Here is a 14,629-nt window from a genome sequence, read left to right as displayed (position 1 = left end):
TATCGCCCCGTAGCACTCACCTCTGTCATCATAAAGTGCTTTGAGAGACTAGTCAAGGATCATATCACCTCCACCTTACCTGCCARCCTAGACCCTCTTAAATTTGCTTACCGCCCCAATAGATCCACAGACAATGCAATCGCCATCACACAGCACACTGCCCTGTCCCATCTGGACAAGAGGCGTACCTATGTAAGAATGCTGTTCATTGACTTTAGCTCAGCATTCAGCACCATAGTACCCTCCAAGCTCATCAACAAGCGCAAGAACCTGGGTCTGAACCCCACCCTGTGCGACTGGGTGCCGCTCTGACATATATGTATATATATTCTTAATTCATTCCTTACTTAGATTTAGGTGTATTTTGGGTATATGTTGTAAAACTGTTAGATATTACTGTTAGATATTGTCTTGTTGTTCACATATGAATATTACAGATATTACTGCACTGTTAGAGCTAGAAACACAAGCATTTCACTACACCCACAATAACATCTGCTAAACACGTGTATATGGCCAATAAAATTTGATTTGATCTTAACCTTATTATCTTAACTTGCTAGTTAAATAGCCTAACCTAACGCATAATTCACATTAACAGACTGCACACGAGACACGAATGCAGTTAATAAACCTAAAAAATAACGCGTGTTGCTATTTGTGTGTGTGTGTTTGACAGGCCTATGCACAATTCAATACATAGGCATCTCTGTCAGAGATATTAAGTATGTTACCAATTCAGAAATAATGTATGTAAACGTGTAAACTCAGTAATCTGTATGTCTCAAATGTCTCTCACTAGCAAAACTCTGAGAATGTGTAAATGTACTTGGGGAATACATATTCTCAGCCTAGGCTAATTTCCTATCCAGTCTCAATCCCCGTGAAACCAAAAACCCTGACTCCTGTCTCCCTCTCGCATGAAAATTCCTAATTTTATTCTGTAATACATATGTTACATTATCAAAGCACGTCTCTCGCCTATGCATATACAAATACCGCTTCTCTGCGCCGTCTCATACTTGCTGCCCACGAGAGCTTCCGTAGATAATGTGTAATCAACAAACTGTATGAGAGACATGGATATTAAAAATAAAAAAAAAGTTGGTCCCTTATGATACTTTGATATTTAAAATATTTCCACTCTTCACCTCCCCGTTATTCATGAGCGGATCTGCAATCTGTATAATGCTGAGGCCACAAACACAAACATATCAGACTTCAGACTGATTTGAGAACTGAAACTTTCCCTGACAACACGCCTATAACCGTGACATCGAGTGAACCAAGTGACGGTAGTGACATTCTGACAAACACACCGAATAGTTTTGCAGAATTTCTCACAGAAAGAAGGTCGGATTTTAGCTCCGGACAGTCAGAGCGCAGCGAGACAAACCGTGCCGATAGACCAAACAACACACACTGCTGGGTTGGTGGCCAGAGAACTACAGTATGCGCCCTGAACAGAGAGAAGCAAACGCCTGAGCACCAACAGCCGGTGAGACTGAGCGCGAACACAATCCAGCACAGTCACCGCAATTCTCCAGCTCTAGGCTACTGGAGCATCATCCTGTGGGCCTCCTTTTCGTTTTTACGCGCGTCCTGCAGGGGTTGTCGACGGTTGGGTAGATCTACATCCGACATGTCAACGGTTACAGCTTCGGTGGTTGATGTTTCCAGAAATATTTATTCAACCGAAAATGTAAACCGTGGCGGCCGTAATTATACAGGTAAGCGAGATTCTATCCAAGATGGGCATAGGTGTCATATCATTCGTGCAGTGGCTGAAATTAGAGCTTTATTGGAGGCATTATACATTTGTTAAATGTATTTGTTATGAACCATTTATAGCTGCAAACTGTGTGTGTACACCATCACAGAGTGGACCTGCCAACATGTCATTTTTTAGGAGAAAATGCATTCCATGACACACACAAATATATAAACTAATTTATATGATGTACTGTATCTGTTATGCTCAATTATTTACAAAGCAGCATAACTACATTACTTTTTAAAAGCTACGCATCAATTGTTTAGGCCTACAAAGTATCCTATGACAACAAATACATACAAGGAATGAAAGCCATAGGCTATGGCCTAAAATCAAAGTTTATTAGTCGCTACACAGATTTACAGATGTTATCGCAGGTTCAGTGAAATGCTTGTGTTTATAGCTCGAACAGTGGAGTAATACCTAGCAACAAAAAACACAATACACCAAGAGAATAGTCTATTGTCTATTCCGAGTCTGCGTTGTGTAAAAGGGCGAAACAATCTAAAGAGGAAGTGAGAGTGTGTTCCTATAGATCACATGGTCTGAGAAGCTGCAGGTGGCTTTCAGAATGGCAGGATTCTTAGTTTCACATCAACTAACACTGCGGCTGTACTGAGATATCAGATGTACAGTCTACACTTTTAAACACATACACAATTACACACACATGCACACACACGCTAACACACCCACAGGCATGCACACACCCACGCTCGCGCACACACGTATACACTCACCCACACGCGCGCACACATACACACACACACAGCGCTGTCTATCATAAATGATGGTTTATGAATTTGCCTAACACCCAATATTCAGTCAGCAATATAACTCTCTTGCTTGCTGACTCTCTCTCGGTCTCTCTCTCGGTCTCTCGGTCTCTCTCTCTCTCTCTCTCTCTCTCTCTCTCTCTCTCTCTCTCTCTCTCTCTCNTCTCTCTCTCTCTCTCTCTCTCTCTCTCTCTCTCTCTCTCTCACTAGCATTCATTCAAAGGAATACTCAGACGTTTTCGATTTACTAACGCTATTTCAAACTTTATCTAAATTCACTTGGTCCCTCTTTCAGATACCGTTGAAGAGTTCAGACATGATTTCTGCAACATTTAGGACCTCTTGTGGTGGCAAAGAGACACTACATCAATTTGTCCTCAATCGTAATAGACCTAGGCTACATGATTTCACAGACAATTTTCCTCAATGACATTTCCATTACACTTAAGGTTATAAGGTGATAATGTAAACAGAGAATGTACTATCATTCTGTGAAGGGTCATATTTCAGTGTGTAAAACAGAGCCTGATAACCAGCTGTTTAACATGGCTCCAGATGGGTCCTGAGTTTCCGCCAAGCTATCAGGCCTTTTGTTGAATCATTTATCATCTTTCCTGCTTTGAGACAATCATCATTAGATAGAGCAAAGCGCAGGGTTGCAGATGGGGTGTTTTTGTTGTTGTCACAATGCTGGGCAGCCCCCTACAGGGCTTCTGTAGTGCCATGTTCTGCACTGTAGTGTTCTGTAAAGTAGTGTTCTCTTCTGCTTACATATGGCTGAATATATTATAGTGACCATCTCCGTTCTCCCCCTCCAGGCCAGTGTACCCCAATGCCCCTGCCTGCGTTGGGGACCCAGAAGATTATCCATGGGAATGGCACCAACGTGGGAACGGTGATCACCTTGCAGTGCCCGTCCAGACACCATCTGGTTGGGGGCAGTGAGGTGTCCTGCGTCTGGGGCAGCAACAGCACCCAGTGGTCAGGAGGTTCTCCCTGGTGTAAACGTATGTATCTAATGCTGAGAGGACACCTACCCACTGGGCACAAACTGGCTGGATCAACATCATTTGTTAATGTATTGTGACGTGGAATCTACTTTGAAAATACATTGGATTTGAAAAAAGTAATCAACTGTTGTTATTAGGGTGAAATTTCTACCACAGGATTATGTCATCATGGTAACCAAATTTCAACATAGACAGATCTTCTATAAAATATGTTGAATTTGTACCTTTAAAACAACGTCAGATCTTCAGAAGGATATCCACTATCAGAAAAAAAAACAGGCTGAGCAGAACCTACTACTGGAGAATATATCTATCTACAGCTACCATTTGGTCTCCCATCCAGGCTTTTAACCAAGCCCAGCCAGCTATGATATTTGTCACTGACTATTACCAATGTGCTACCATGAGAATGACCAGTTTTCTATGACATAGACTGATCAGGTGATCCAGGTGAAAGCTATGATCCCTTATTGATGCCACTTGTTAAATCCACTTTAATCAGTGTAGATGAAGGAGAGGAGACAGGTTAAAGAAGGATATTAGGAAGGTGTTCTTAATGTTTTGTACACTCAGTGTAGCTTCATTGTTGCTATCGAAGTAATTCCAAAGGGTAGTTTAACGGAGCAAATGAAATGTGGCCATCCTTTATCACTCATAGATCATCAATGATGCCTTTTAGCCCTGTATAGCATTTACAAAGTCATCAACAGCTATTGTTTCAATTCAACCTAAAAATGTAACTAAAAATAGACAATACAATAGGGTTTCAAGCTCTGGTTGATTTCGAATGTAAGATCATTTTGTGATATTACATTGTATTTGGTTGTCAATTTGGTTGTCAATATAGTTTGATTTGATTTAGTTCAAATCTTTTAAAAAGACAGAAATCAAAGGAAACAGCATCAGTACAGTGCTTGTTATGTTTGTTCTTGAAATATTCCTAGACATTATTTTCATATTTCTAATCCTCTTATGTAAAGCGTATTTGTATTTGATGAGGACCAGAAAGCCAAATGGGAGACTGTCAGGTTTTTTCCCTCTCACCCTGTCTGTCTGACTCTATGAGTCAGCTCTGCTGGCCAATCAATGGCTGAGAGCATGTGGAGACAGTCGTCACTTCAGTCATACATTATGGATGAGCCAGGCTCAACTCTACTGTGAAAATGAAAATTGTCCTCTTATGACAGTGTGTGTCTGTCTGTGTGTGTATATGTGTGTGGAGTAAATTAAAAGATTCAGAATGCATTGAGTGGAAAAAGTGCAGGGATTGCAAACTCCCCCAGAGCCGTGTCTGCCTGCCTGTCAGTTTCTTCATTATTCTGAAGAAGAGGAATATAGAGGAATATATTGGAGATCCCCAGCAAACCAGAATTGGTTCAGTGAAAGTTCCAAGAACATTCATAACACAAAAACTGTCCAATCGTGTTGATGATTATATAATGTTTGATTAAAACATTCACATGATGTTGCAAGACCATTCATGGAACACATTTGTTCTTTAAAGGTTATTTAAAGGTTCCCAGAATGTTTCATAAGGTTGTGGGAACAGTCCAGTGGTAACATTGTGGGGACATCACAAAATATATGTTCCTAGAACACAAAAACTGTCCAGTTGTGCAGATTATTCTACAATGTTTATTTTAGGGTGCAAAAAAACATTAATCTGATTTTACAAAAACAATATTTTGTGTGTTCTTTAAAGGTTCCCACAATGTGACATTAGGTTGTGGGAACCGTCTGGTGAGAGATATGTTCCCAAAACACAAAAACTATCCAGTTCGTTAGGTTGTCGGAACATTGTGGGGAAATGTTAAGAGGCAAGTTCCCACAACACTACAACTGGCCAGTTGTGCTGACATTTAGATAATGTTTGTATCAGGGAGCACAAAACATTCCTTTGATGTTGCAAGAGTGTTGGCAGAACAGCCTTTCTGAGTTCTTTAAAGGTTCCCAGAACATTTAATTAGGTTGTGGGAACAGTGTGGGTATGGTATAAGAGATAAGTTCCCAAAACACAAAATATGCTTAGTTGTGATGACATTCATGCAATGTTTAAATTAGGTTGCATAGGATATTCCCTTAATGTTAATTTTTACAACGTTCATAGCATATTTGTTTTAGGTTTAACATAATATTCCATTGACGTTCACACAATATACATTTTACCTTGTCTTGTAGGTCCTCAGAACATTTCAAGAATATTTAGAAAATGTTATATTTAGGTTTTACCTAATGTTACCACAACATTAACATTTGTAGTTCCTTAAAGCAGATTGGAATACATCCCAATTATTTTCCTCTCCACATTTAATGGCAATTCACATTGAGGACTGTGTTGTTGCCGATATAGTGACACACATTTGAACAGGATTTCATCATAAACATATTTTTCAAAATTCATATGTTTACAATCTGCACATTATTTCATTCAGGCGACATATAAACAGCATGTACTCATACAAACATAACATCTATGTTTTCAATGTGTTAACAGTCAGCCCTTGTGGGGTTTGAACTTATCTTCTGCGCCACCAGTGAAGCTCTTTTATTTCTTATTTTTTCAGTATATAGCCGTTTGGCAATCAGGAATTCCATGCTTCCTTTTTAACCTTCTTAGCTAACCCAGGAAAATACTGGCAACTGGGTTATTCACCATCACTTCACCCATACTCTTTATATGCCCATATTTACAAGGCTATGAGTGCCAAGGATCACTCACTTTGCTTTTCAGATCATGAAAGTAGGAATTATATTGCATGCATTATATTGCGTGTCAGCACAACTGGACAGTACATTTTTACAATATGTTTTATTTTTTTTACAGTTAGTTTAAGTTTTGAATTTCAGACTGGATTTATTCAGTGCTTCGGAAAGTATTCAGACCCCTTTTGTCTTGGGGTGCCACGGTGTTCTTGGGGACTTTCAATGCTGCAGACATTTTTTGGTACCCTTCCCCAGATCTGTACCTCGACACAATCCTGTCTCGGAGCTCTACGGAGAACTCCTTCGACGTCATGGCTTGGTTTTTGCTCTGACATGCACTGTCAACTGTGAGACCTTATATAGACAGGTGTGTGCCTTTCCAAACCATGTCCAATCAATAGAATCTACCACAGGTGGACTCCAATCAAGTTGTAGAAACATCTCAAGGATGATCAATGGAAACAGGATGCACCTGAGCTCAATTTCGAGTCTCATAGCAACATTTCTAAAAACCTGTTTTCTGTTTGTCTTTATGGGTTACTGTGTGTAGATTGTTAAGAAAAAAAAATGTATTTATTCAATTTTAGAACAAGGCTGTAACTTAACGAAATGTGGAAAAGGTCAAGGGGTCTGATGCTTCCCGAAGGCACTGTAAATATGGACAAACAAAAAACATCCTCTCCTTTAGTAGATCGTATTTCACAGCGGTTTTCAAAAGCAACATGATTAAAGAACATGTGGGATTGAACCTGCAATCTTTAGCTTGGCAGTCAGATCATTAACCTTCTCCACCACCAGGGGATATCTGTGGTATTGTGGGTTTCAGTCTAATTATGGTCAGTCAGGACACAGAACTATTTCTGAATGATTCAAATGTTCCCATTCTCTTCATATGCCGTGTACTTGTAACACTGTAATGATTTAGCTGTTTTTTTTAAACAATTTTAATTGAAAACAATCACAGTAAGGTACTTTATTGTTACCCAGAAATTATTTTAAATTGAGATAACAATGTCTGTATTGGACCTTTAAATCAATAAAAGATGTTCCCACCAGACTGTTCCCACAACCTAATGAAACATTCTGGGAACCTTTAAAGAACAGAAAGACCACTTGTCTATTATAGCTGAATGTAATACAGTGAAAAAGGCATTCAAATATATGATATAGCCATCACTTTCTCTAGGCAGATTTCCTAAATAGATTGATCGATTTTTGAAATGTTTTTTCCCTCCCTCTCCCAGCGTTGTCCATGTCGGAGGACTTTGGGTTCAGTGTGGCAGTGGTGTCCTCTATCATCAGCTGTGCCATCATCCTGCTCATGTCCATGGCCTTCATCACCTGCTGTCTGCTCGACTGTGTCAAGGAGGAGGAAAGGAAAAAGGAGGAGAGGTGAGAGGAGAGTTGGTGAGAGGAGAGGAGGAGGAAAGAGGAGAGAGGGAGGAGAGAAGTATAAATTATGGCATGGGAGGAGAGATGAGAAGAAGAGTCAGAAGAGGTGAAAGGAGGAATGAAAGGAGAAGAGGTAAGGGAAAGACGTGATGAGAAGAGAGGAAAAGAAGAGACAGGAAAGGTGAGACAAAGCGTGTAAGATGTCAGGAGGTGCGATAAAAGATGTAGAGCCATAAATGATCCCATGTGGTCGAGTACTGCTATTCAGACAGATATTGAGATGTACAACAGCTTTTTTGCATTGCCAGGGAGACGGATCTGTGGCACCAGCCAGAGCGAGCGGAGCAGGAGGAGAACAGGGCCTCTCGCTATGACCACAAGGGCAGAAACAACAATAACAACACCCAGGAGAAGACACTGCCACAATGGGACCACCAGGACCCTTCAATGTGTGACCAAAGGAGACCCAGCTGGTGTGGACTGTGTGTGTGTGTGTGTGTGTGTGTGTGTGTGTGTGTGTGTGTGTGTGTGTGTGTGTGTGTGTGTGTGTGTGTGTGTGTGTGTGTGTGTGTGTGTGTGTGTGTGTGTGTGGGTTGTGTGTGCGTCTGTATGTCTTCTGTATGTTTGTGTCTGTGTGTTTGCCTTGAGAAACTCAATGTCGCTGTCTCTGTCCTCTCCACAGGTGCCATCAGTACCCCTATGCTCTGACTGGTCCAGCCCCAGCCACCTTCGGCCCAGCCCTCAACTCAGCTCCTCTCCCCTGCAGAGGCTACGACCAGCCCATTCTTCTGCACAACTCAGGCCTGTACCGCAACCCAGGTCAGCCAAACAATCCAGGCCTACTTCAAAACCCCATCCCACCCCAGTATCCAGGTTCAACTCAGACCGTGGGGTACCGGAACCCAGAGGTACCCCCTGGCTCAGGCTTGGCCAGGCTGTATGCAGGACAGGAGGGCAGTGTGTCCGTGGTGAGCACTCCACTTCTGGAGGAGTGGAGTGCCCAGGAGCGCACCATACGGGTCATATCCGTGTGAGGTCACAACCAGGAAGTGACTGGACATAGACCACATGGGCATGGATAAACTATACATCAATCAAGAAACTGGATCCAAAAGGGAGAGGACCACCTCAATGGAGACCACGCCTATGTCATTATCAACCAGGCACCAATGACTGAATAATTAGTGGGCGCTCATATAGTCATGTTTTACTGTATGTACAAGTGGGTAACCTGTACAAGTGTGAGGTGTGAAATGGAAATTTATTTTTTGCATATCCCCCTCCCCCTGAGACACACTCGGAGAGTGAGGTCACAGCCAGGTGATCAGCCATTATTGACAGCAACCCTGGTCAAGGGCAGAATTACATATTTTTACCTTGTCGGCTCGGGGATTCAATCCAGCACGCCAGTAGCGGTAGATCATTCAGTGACAAAGCAACATTTTTAGGTTGCATCAGACATGTGCCTTAAACGCAGACCCTATCCCTCTGGACACTGCCAGAAGCCAAGAGTTGGTGAGGACATTCATTATTCCATAGGAATCACTTATTGTGTTACTGATTGATTTCACAGGGTTCTTCCGGGAAATATACAGTAGTAAACATGTTCAGTTCGGAAATATCCTGTATCTCTGAGTTATGAAATCTAGTAATTCTGCTTCTGGTAAGAATCCTTAAAACGTTGTACAGTATTCTGCATTTTTAGGTTTGATGCTACTGCTTTGTTGGATCCAGGGATAGCATGTGTAGGGCTACAGTTCCCAATCCTGTTGTGTATAGTATGTGATGGTACTTCATGGTACAAATAACTGTTAAATGTTATTCTGTACTATTGGAATGAAAAGGGAATTTTCTGAAACTTTTTTATATTCCTATACCCAACTGATACGGACATTGATGGTACATTATGCAAGTTGTGCAAGTCCCACTGCAGATGGATTGACAATGAATCATTTAATAAATTCTACATTCTTGAACTTGTGCTGTCATCAGGTAGGAATACGATTGTAAGGGAGTTTTGCCAAAGAAATAGAATCTGACCTAAATAGTAGCCTACAATTGATGTCAGCCACCACCGAGTTAGGATGAGTGGTTTGCCATTAGTAAAATAACCAATTATTGAAAAGACTATATTTTCAACCTGGACTTAGGGGTAGATGTAACATAGAAAACAAAAATCTGATATGATATGTTACGTTTGGTATGGAATGTATTAATTTGTGGATATCCATCATCCATTTTGGATTGAAATTTGTATGATATGTTACAAATTTAAAATACGTAGGATATGTTATGAATTCCAATTTGTTGTGGCTAACGTTACCTAGGTGGCAACGTTAGCTAGGCTAGGGGTTAGGATTAAGATTAGGGTTAGGAGTTATATTAAAAGTCAGGGGGTTAGCTAACACATGCTAAGTAGTTGCAAAGTAGCTAAAAAGTAGTAAGTAGTTGCAAAGTTGATAATTAGCTAAAATTGTCCATGATGAGTTTCAAACACACAACCTTTTGGTTGCTAGACATTTGCGTTATATAGACTTTTTCATTATATGCCCACCCATCCACCCTTCACATACCAAACATGCACTCCGATTGTTAACAATCCCTTCTTTCCTCCTTCATATACAGACAGTGGTTTTAAGAATTGGTACAAAGCTGGAATTACTACATTGAATGATTTGTTTTATGATGGTTCCCTTAATCTTTCCTGCAATTGCAACAATAATATAGTTGACCAGACTCAATTTTCCTGTTTTCTTCAGCTTCAAAGTTTTATCAATTCAATTTCCTTTTATAAGGAGGAATCTGGCCTTTTAATAAGTTGGAAAAACTCATTCTCCACATTAGCTCCTGAAAAAAGACGAAAATAAGATACATATGAACTCCTCTTACTGTCAACTGCGTTTACTTTCAGCAAACTTAACATGTGTAAATATTTTTATGAACATAACACGATTTCACAATTGAGACATAATCTGAACAAGTTCCACAGACATGTGACTAACAGAAATGGAATAATGTGTCGCTGAACAAAGGGTGGGTCAAAATCAAAATTAACGGTCAGTATCTGGTGTGGCCACCAGCTGCATTAGGTACTGCCTGCAGTGCATCTCCTCCTCGTGGACTGCACCAGATTTTCCAGTTCTTGCTGTGAGATGTTACCCCACTCTTCCATGAAGGCACCTGCAAGTTCCCGGACATTTCTGGAGGGAATGGCCCTAGCCCTCACCCTCCGATCCAACAGGTCCCAGAACTGCTCAACGGGATTGAGATCCGGGCTCATCGCTGGCCATGGCAGAAGACTGACATTCCTGTCTTGCAGGAAATCACGCACAGAACGAGCAGTTTGGCTGGTGGCATTGTCATGCTGGAGGGTCATGTCAGGATGAGCCTAAAGGAAGGGTACCACATGAGGGAGGAGGATGTCTTCCTTGTAACGCACAGCGTTGAGATTGCCTGCAATGACAACAAGCTCAGTCCGATGATGCTGTGACACACCGCCCCAGACCATGACGGACCCTCCACCTCCAAATCAATCCCTCTCTAGAGTACAGGCCTCGGTGTAACGCTCATTCCTTCAACGATAAACGCGAATCCGACCATCACCCCTGGTGAGACAAAACCGCGACTTGTCAGTGAAGATAACTTTTTTCCAATCCTGTCTGGTCCAGCGACGGCGGGTTTGTGCCCATAGGCGACGTTGTTGCCGGTGATGTCTGGTGAGGACCTGCCTTACAACAGGCCTACAAGCCCTCAGTCCAGCCTCTCTCAGCCTATTGCGGACAGTCTGAGCACTGATGGAGGGATTGTGCATTCCTGGTGTAACTCGGGCAGTTGTTGTTGCCATCCTGTACCTGTCGCGCAGGTGTGATGTTCGGATGTACCGATCCTGTGCAGGTGTTGTTACTTGTGGTCTGCCACTGCGAGGACGATCAGCTGTCCGTCCTGTCTTCCTGTAGCTCTGTCTTAGGCGTGTCACAGTACGGACATTGCAATTTATTGCCCTGGCCACATCTGCAGTCCTCATGCCTCCTTGCAGCATGCCTAAGGCATGTTCACGCAGATGAGCAGGGACCCTGGGCATCTTCCTTTTTATGTTTTTCAGAGTCAGTAGAAAGGCCTCTTTAGTGTCCTAAGTTTTCAGAACTGTGACCTTAATTGCCTACCGTCTGTAAGCTGTTAGTGTCTTAACGACCGTTCCACAGGTGCATGCTCATCAATGTTTATGGTTCATTGAACAAGCATGGGACACAGTGTTTAAACCCTTTACAATGAAGTTCTGTGAAGTTATTTGGATCTTTACGAATTATCTTTGAAAGACAGGGTCCTGAAAAAGGGACGTTTCTTTTTTTGCTGAGTTTACTATAGGCAAGGTCAACACTGATAGTAGCAAACATGCACGGCAGCAAGACTTTAGGGTGACCATCGATATTTGTGAATGGGAAGCGATTCTTACCAACGCAAAGAAAATATTTTGTTCCTATAAAACTCACGAGCTACAGTTTACTTGTCAGAAGTAAATATGACCCTGCATGTTCTGGGGAATGTCCCAAATGGAAGCAGCACAAAGGTACTTATGTACATCTTATCTGGTACTGTCCCATTGTTAAAGATTTCTGGAAAGGGGAGGAAAGGGACATCTCAAATGTTTTGTGCTCTCCAGTTGGTTTACAGCCTCTCCAATGGGTTCTGGGTTTTTACTGAACTAACTCCACACTGAAGTGTCATACAAAAATCTTAGCTCTAATGTGGTATGCCGCTAGATTAACAATTCTTCAATCATGGTTAGATTACATAAAAACCCCAAATTCCTAGTGGCTGAGAAACCTGTTGTGGTTGTTTCATCTGGAAAGACTGATTCGTTTCCTCCAGGGGAAACCTGACAAGTTTTTGCATATCTGGAGCCGAAAAGTTCCGTCTATAGGAGATAAGTGTGCAAATATAATGTTGAAGGAGATAACTCACCAAGCATTTGGATGTTGCTCTTTGTACCTATTGGAATTCATTAATTATAATAATTTGTTTGGGAGGGGAATAGAGAGGTCGTTGGGAAAGGGATGTTTTTATCATGGAAGAACAATTGTCAAAGAGTTATGTAGAATGCAGTGACATTTTTTTATTTAATCACATATTCTATCTGGTTTAATTCTTGAAAGACATGGACATCGCTTTATATACACTGAACAAAAACATAAACGCAACATGTAAAGTGTTGGTCACATGTTTCATTAGCTAAAAGTAATATTCCATACTCACAAAAAGCTTATCTCTCAAATTTTGTGCACACATTTGTTTACATCCCTGTAAGCGAGCATTTCTCGTTTTCCAAAAATTCCCTTCACCTGACAGGTGTGTCTTATCAATACGCTGATTAAACAGCATGATCATTACACAGGTACACCTTGTGCTGAGGACAATAAAAGGCCACTCTAAAATATGCAGATTTGCCACACAACACAATGCCACAGAAGTGTGCAATTGGCATACTGACTGCTGAAATGCCAACTAGAGCTGTTGCCAGACAATTTTATGATCATTTCTCTACCATAAGCCACCTCCAATGTCGTTTTAGAGAAATTGGCAGTACGTCCAACCGGCTGCTGATGTCAACGTTGTAAACAGAGTGACCCATGATGGAAGTGGGGTTATGGTATGGGCAGGCATAAGCTACGGACAACTAACACAATTGCATTTTATCAATGGCAATTTGAATGCACAGAGACACCTTGTTGAGATCCTGAGGCCCATTGTCATACCATTCATCCGCCGCCATCAACACATGTTTCGGCATTATAATGCACAGCCCCATTTCGCAAGGATCTGTACACAATTCTTGGAAAATGAAAATGTCCCAGTTCTTCCATGGCCTGCATACTCACCAGACATGTCACCTATTGAACATGTTTGGAATGCTCTGGATCGATGTGTATGACAGCGTGTTCCAGTTCCCACCAATATCCAGCAACTTCGCACAGCCATTGAAGAGGGGTGAGACAACTTTCCACAGGCCACAATCAACAGCCTGATCAACTCTACGCAAAGGAGATGTGTCACGCTGCATGCGGCAAATGATGGCCACACCAGATACCGATTGGTTTTCTGATCCACGCCCCTACCTTATTTTTTAAGGTATCTGTGACCACCGTATGCATATCTGTATTCCCAGTCATGTGAAATCAATAGATTAGGGACTAATTTATTTATTTCAATTGACTGATTTCCTTATATGAACTGTAAATCAGTAAAATCATTAAAATTGTTGGATGTTGCATTTACATTTTTGTTCAATTTATATATTTTTTATATATATACTCATGTTACAGATATATTCATGTTATTATTTAACATTTTCCATATAGACAAAACCAACAATAACACACACACACTATACAGTTGAAGTCAGAAGTTTACATACACCTTAGCCAAATACATTTAAACTCAGTTTTTCACAATTCCTGACATTTTATCAGAGTAAAAATTCCCTGTCTTAGGTCAGTTAGGAACACCACTTTATTTTAAGAATGTGAAATGTCAGAATAATAGTAGAGAGAATGATTTATTTCAGCTTTTATTTCTTGCATCACATTCCCAGTGGGTCAGAAGTTTACATACACTCAATTAGTACTTGGTAGCATTGCCTTTAAATTGTTGAACTTGGGTGCAGTTCCATGCAGGAACGTGTCGAACAGTGCTTCCGGGTTCCAGGTACCCTCCGCTGCTAGCGTGCGGAACTCCACCGCATAGTCTGCCACACTGTAGAAGCTGGAGTAACTTCCGGGCAGCCTGTCTTAACGTCAACAGTGAAGTGGCGACTCCAGGATGCTGGCCTTCTAGGCAGAGTTCCTCTGTCTAGAGTTCATCTGTCCAGTGTCTGTGTTCTTTCTTAATCTTTTATTTTTATTGGCCAGTCTGAGATATGGCTTTTTCTTTGCAACTCTGCCGAGAAGGCCAGCATCCCGGAGTCGCCTCTTCACTGT

The 14,629-nt window shown here is 41.5% G+C and overlaps 1 protein-coding gene across 1 annotated transcript; it reads left to right on the top strand.

Annotated features, from left to right (window-relative positions):
- Nucleotides 1-1,331: 1,331 nt before the first annotated feature.
- Nucleotides 1,332-9,165, top strand: LOC111976378 (uncharacterized). Its single transcript, XM_024005168.2, has 5 exons — nucleotides 1,332-1,730; nucleotides 3,369-3,557; nucleotides 7,508-7,655; nucleotides 7,964-8,128; nucleotides 8,338-9,165. Exons 1-5 carry the CDS (start codon nucleotides 1,643-1,645, stop codon nucleotides 8,687-8,689), a joined length of 942 nt encoding a protein of 313 aa, XP_023860936.1. The 5' UTR covers nucleotides 1,332-1,642; the 3' UTR covers nucleotides 8,690-9,165.
- The last annotated feature ends 5,464 nt before the right edge of the window (nucleotides 9,166-14,629 follow it).

This window comes from Salvelinus sp. IW2-2015, linkage group LG17 (genome assembly GCF_002910315.2).
Source record: "Salvelinus sp. IW2-2015 linkage group LG17, ASM291031v2, whole genome shotgun sequence".
NCBI classification, from domain to species: Eukaryota; Metazoa; Chordata; class Actinopteri; order Salmoniformes; family Salmonidae; genus Salvelinus; species Salvelinus sp. IW2-2015.
The sequence above is the reverse complement of the archived record's forward strand: the minus strand, read 5'-3'. Positions and strand labels throughout refer to the sequence as shown.

What these genes read in the sequence shown, in the direction of transcription:
- LOC111976378 (XM_024005168.2), top strand. Translation starts at nt 1,643, where the DNA reads ATGTCAACGGTTACAGCTTCGGTGGTTGATGTTTCCAGAAATATTTAT. An exon ending in TGGCGGCCGTAATTATACAG is followed by an intron (nt 1,731 to 3,368) that starts GTAAGCGAGATT and finishes CTCCCCCTCCAG; the next exon opens with GCCAGTGTACCCCAATGCCC. An exon ending in AGGTTCTCCCTGGTGTAAAC is followed by an intron (nt 3,558 to 7,507) that starts GTATGTATCTAA and finishes TCCCTCTCCCAG; the next exon opens with CGTTGTCCATGTCGGAGGAC.